Source organism: Argopecten irradians, chromosome 7, assembly GCF_041381155.1.
Source record: "Argopecten irradians isolate NY chromosome 7, Ai_NY, whole genome shotgun sequence".
In the NCBI taxonomy this organism is placed as follows: domain Eukaryota; kingdom Metazoa; phylum Mollusca; class Bivalvia; order Pectinida; family Pectinidae; genus Argopecten; species Argopecten irradians.
The window spans coordinates 31,614,155-31,619,872 of record NC_091140.1 but is presented as its reverse complement, the minus strand read 5'-3'; the positions used below and the strand labels follow the sequence as shown (position 1 = coordinate 31,619,872).

Here is a 5,718-nt window from a genome sequence, read left to right as displayed (position 1 = left end):
TTTGTTGACAACATCAGTATTAATAGTTGGATACAAAGGTGAACATTTCCTGGTTTTACATATGCACACATTGTAACTAAGAGGATAAGTAAATGTTCTACAATACAGGTAGTAAAATTTCTAACTATCAACCCCCCACTTTTTTTTAATATCATTGATTATCAATCAAATTGTTTCCTATTACCAGTATTATAATTAATATAATTATGAACATGAGCACAAAACCATGTGGATATCACTAATTTTAGTTATTGCAAATGTAATTGCCATAGGTCAATAAATGTTGATGAGTTATTTCTTGTTTGGTTTTCATTTACTGTAGAACCAGTGATAATCGTGAATGTATTATATTGTGACCAAACACACTAGAGCTACTTGCAATTTTACTGTATGAATTTGAAATTGAATGAAAAATAACAAATGACAACCAACATAATAGGGATAATGTGTCAGCTCACTTAGATTAAATAGGGGAAATAGACAGTCAGACAATTGTTTTAAATTTCTACTTCTCATTATAAGTACCAAATGGATATTCACTAAATAATAGTTAGAAATGTCCTAAGGAGATGTACAAACAGATTTTTCATTAATGATGACTCTGACCCCTGGAGCCAAAGTGGCTGTGTCAATAAGGGAAATACTGAAGAAAATTTTACATTTGTACATACATTTAGAAGACTTGAGACTTTGTCTCAGGTGATCTAAAAAAGCCCATGGCCATATAGGTTTTTATTGGATTGGGAAACATTAAAAAAAAAAAAAAAAAAACATTTTTATTTAAACGATATTTGTATACCACTTAGTTTATATTCATGAAGACCTGGGCCGTGCACCATAAAACTTTCTCAGACAGATCTTTTACTGATCAAGTCTATGTAAAATCATATACTAGAGTAAAAAATCTGTCTGAGAATAGTTTTATGGTGCCGGGCCAAGGTATTGGGTCTGTGACAAGCTGGGATGAAGGGCTACCAAGTTTGTTAAAATTAATGTGACCTTAACTTTCATTCAAGGTCACAGGGGTCAAATACACTTATATCTTTAAACGATTGTGAATAACTGAGAGGCCTAGATACCTGATATTAACCCTGGGATGAAGGGCTACCATATATGTGTGTTCAAATGAATGACCTTGAACCATGACATGGATCAAATAGGCTAAAATCTTTAAACAACTTCTTACAAATAAATCAGAGGACTAGAGATCTGATATTGGGTCTGTGACGAGCTGGGATGAAGGGCTACCAAGTTTGTTAAAATGAAAGACCTTGACTGTCATTCAAGGTCACAGGGCTAAAATCTTTAAACGACTTCTTGTGAATAACTAATTATAAGAGACCTGATATTGGGTCTGTGACATGCTGGGGCAAAGGGCTACCATGTTTATTAAAATGAATGACCTTGACCTTTATTCAGTGTCTATTAATTTATCAAAAAATAGTTCTTTGTATTGCCTTAATTGTTTGCCACTACTTTATTCTTTGAGGTGTTGCATTGTGACAATAGTCAGATGACTATTACAGTAAGACTCATTAGCCTCTTGTTGGTTATAAAGTTAATCCCACACACCAAACCGTAATTTATTTCTATAGGTATTAATTAACTGTCATTGTTTAAACGTATTACTCTCAAAGATGTTACATAATCATTGATTCCAAAATTCACATCAAAACAAGGAGAACTAACTTCAAGTGCTAACATCTGCATACACTGTTCATCAAGTTCAGCTGGAGAACCAAATATAGGCCTTTCATTATGCTCTCCTCTTAGGGCTTCTGAATTGAAACTTTCTTCGCCAATGTTATTTAAAGCTTCTTCGTCTAGATCCGCACCAGTTGTATTTTGAAACTGACCGGCAATCCAGAGAGCTTGAGGGGATGATTTCACTGTTCTGATTCTGTGAGCATCCCATGCCTGAGACCATACATGAAGTCTTCTGTTAATTTCGTTCATGTATATATAGTGAAGAGCTTGCAAATGAGTGATGTCCAAGCAGTCCAAGATTCCCTGGTCTTCCATATAATAGAACAAATTGTAAAAAAAGCTTAAAACCCTTCATAAACATCTCGCCAGAGACGTTCAATCCGTTGATTGTGCGTACTCTTCCCCGTTATAAACCCAGTTAATCCTCTCTTAGATAGCATGAAGTTTGCTACATCAATATTTTCCAGACCTTTATCAGAACGAACTTTATTTGGTGTGCCATATTCAGAAACACCCGACGAAAAACATTGAAATACTGTTTCAGATCTGTTGTTGTCACAACACTTCAAAAACATGATCTTTCTGCTAAAACCATCGATGCCACCTGCTATTACAAACCGCCACCTAACAAGTTTATGATTTGTGTCTATGTGCCACAAATGATTAGGTGCCAAGACATTATACACACGTCTGTGGAGCCGTCCCTTGCATCTCTGAGATACTCCTTTAGAGTCTATACGGTGTATAGAATCCCGGATACGCCATCTTTGAACTTTGATATGTAGTTGCTTGGATAAAATTTGCTTTATCATATTTTCACCACAAAGTGGGAAATCTCCACACATATTTTTTTTTATGTTTAGATCAAGCATATCATTGGAAATGTCACAAAATGACATTTTACTTAAATTGTAGGCACGCATTCTACGATAAACTGTGCTTTCAGAAACCTGCAGTATCTTGCATATATCAGATATTTGAAATCCATTGTCTAATAAATACTCTAGTGTACATTTTGGGAGGTCAAATACAGGTGCCCTGCCATCCAATGACACTTTGGCAGGAGGAGTGTGACCATACTTTACACATTCAGTTCTAAGTTTCATCATGTCAGAAGAGTTGACTATACCCAATGTTCCAAGTTCAACAGCAGATAGTTTTCCAACAATATCTGGCGTTATTTTCTCTCTTTCAAAATTGTTGTATGCATGGTCGAAGTCAAGCTTCTTGAGAATAACTGACATCTGATTGTCCTCCATTTTTCGCTAAAAAGCAAAAACATAAAAACAGATTAAATCTTTATCTATATATACAATCAAAAGAAGTTATGAGGCTTTTCTGTAATTCATGAATATATACAAAAAAAAAATTACATTGCTTATTCAATATTGATAAAAGCACATTTTACATTGCCTGCTAATGAACATGTTTTTCTTTCTTTCTTTTTTTTTTTTTTTTTGTTTGTTTTAAATCGAAGGTTCCAAGTCTGCTAAGACTACATTTTGGATGCCATTGGCCCATTGGTGACAATGTGACATATCACTTCATTCAGAAAATGCTCACTAATTTGTTGAACAACAACAGGCCCATGGGCCTTAATAGTCATCAGACATTAAAAGCTTTATGAATGGGTATATACGATGCCTTTTACAGGTTGGGCACAAACCTGCATATGGGTAACAGTTACCTGTCTGAGTAATCATAAATTACCCAAATGAGGAATTATGTGAAAGAAAAATCCATGAAGTTTTAAATTTTTTTTATCAAAAAAGGGCGTAATAATTTTGATATGGCACCATTACAAACATAACTTAGTACATTTTTAAATGGGACAAACTTCATTGATTTAATTTTGGTAAAAGTCACAAACTAAAACAGGTTACTATGGTGCTAACAAAAGAACACAGGTAAAACTCATTCAACCATGACATTTACATTGAACTTCCCTGATGGGCTGTGCACTGTAGTCAATGGAGAACACAGGTTTCTGAAAATTAGTTATAGATTATATAATCATGGACCAACAAGAAGAGTGCCCCAAGATCATTTTTAGACATTTTAGAGGTCTAGATAAAAAAAAAAACGATAAAAAGTCTCTCTTCTACATATACAGTGTGTATGTGTTTGAATACTAATGGTGAAATCTATATATAGATATAAAAATTTCCCCTTTATCGATGCGTCTCTAGTGCGTAGTTGACGCCAAAGATAAACTAGTGATTACTATACGATGCCTCCCAAGAAGACAGATTTTTAATCCGGCCAATGAGATTGCAGTGGAGGCCTCGCTCACGCATATTACATGTATATATCCTACAGACAGTATGAATCTTAATTAAATAATTGTCAAAAATCTACAAATGCAGAGTAATGTTTGTCATAATGGGGCTTAAATCGTCTTTGTGACGGCACTTTGTATAGATGTGTAGGATGATTTTGAAAGGAAAATTATCGCTCTTTCCAACGGTAGTAACCGTTTTTATGAAGATGTGCTAGAAATGTGTTTTTATCGCCGCTTAAGGTAGGCAGGTTAGAAACTTTGAGTCTGTGAGCTTTGGCCACCCTTCTCGTATATCGTACCATGTACTGTAATGTAAAGTATGATTTTTATCGTTTTTTTTTTATCTAAGCTTAGACCTCTAAAACGTCTAAAGATGGTCTTGGTGCACTCTGGTGGGTCCATGGTTATATAATCTGTAACTAATACTCAGATCCCTGTGTTAGGACACTCTGGTGGGTCCATGATTATATAATCTATAACTAATTCTCAGATCCCTGTGATGGAGAAAACCTAAATTGTCATCTTACAAGTTACAACAAAATGAGACAACAGAATTTGACATTTCATGCATAGAAACATAGAGTCTTACTCTTTGTTTAGTTGTAAGGCATTCTAAAAATTATGACGCCGTTTTTAATATTTTTTTTTAAAACAACATAAGGCCTACTAACCAGTATGTGTTTTATTTTCACAGAATTCCTCAATTGGGTAACTTATTGATTACTACAAACAGGTAACTACTCAAATAGGTAACTGTTACCCATATCATATGCAGGGTTGTACCCAATCTGTTTTTAGGTCATGCCATGGTCACTTATATATATGGTATTTGGTTAAATCAGTCCCGACTCAAATCGGCCCTATACATACCGGTAAGTTACAATTCAACGTAGATCTAGACTAATTCATCAACTGCTTAAAAATATACAAACTAACGTTAACGTCATTGTACCCAAATTGTTACTGTACTGGGACCCAACCAGTAATCGTGATTGTGTGCATATCCAACTGTGCGTATAGATTTTCGAATGTCTGGAGCTGCTGATAAATACTTCATGGTAGAAAATTTACAAACCTGCAGCATCTGCATCAAAAGATCAAGCTTCTACACCTCGTGTCATGGCGGTAGTGTCATGGTGGCAGACACATGACAGAAAATAACCCCGGTAAAAAGTTCCGAATCGGAGTCACAGAGACGCTTACATCACTCATACATACAATGAAACAGTACAATCATACAAAGAAAAAGTATAACCATACAATGAGAAAGTGTAACCATATAATGGAAAAGTATAATCATATAAAGTATATATGCAATAAAATAATGATGTTTGTAAATAATGTAAAGTAGAATCATACAATGGTAAAACCAAATAAAATAAAGATGAAATCAAATAATATAACGATAAATGAAAATAATACAATGATAACACCAAATAAAACAATGATAGATGCAAATCAAATATACATGTCACCAAATCAAATAATGGTGAAATCGATTGATATAATGGTAACAGAAAATAATACCATGACAAATGAAAATGAAACAATGGTTGAAGTAAATGATACATTGGTCAAATCAAATCAAATATAGATAAAATGATACCAAATATTGATAAGATCAAATCATATAATGATACAACCAAATCATATAATGATACAACCATATCATATAATGAAAATACCAATTCATATAAGTATATTTGAACCATACGAGACAGCTATGGCGT

The 5,718-nt window shown here is 33.9% G+C and overlaps 1 protein-coding gene across 1 annotated transcript; it reads right to left on the bottom strand.

The window, feature by feature from the left end:
* On the bottom strand, positions 1 to 5,718 carry LOC138328146 (uncharacterized). Its single transcript, XM_069274798.1, has 2 exons — positions 5,064 to 5,718; positions 1 to 2,972 (listed from the first exon to the last, which is right to left on the bottom strand). Exons 1-2 carry the CDS (start codon positions 5,076 to 5,078, stop codon positions 2,049 to 2,051), a joined length of 939 nt encoding a protein of 312 aa, XP_069130899.1. The 5' UTR covers positions 5,079 to 5,718; the 3' UTR covers positions 1 to 2,048.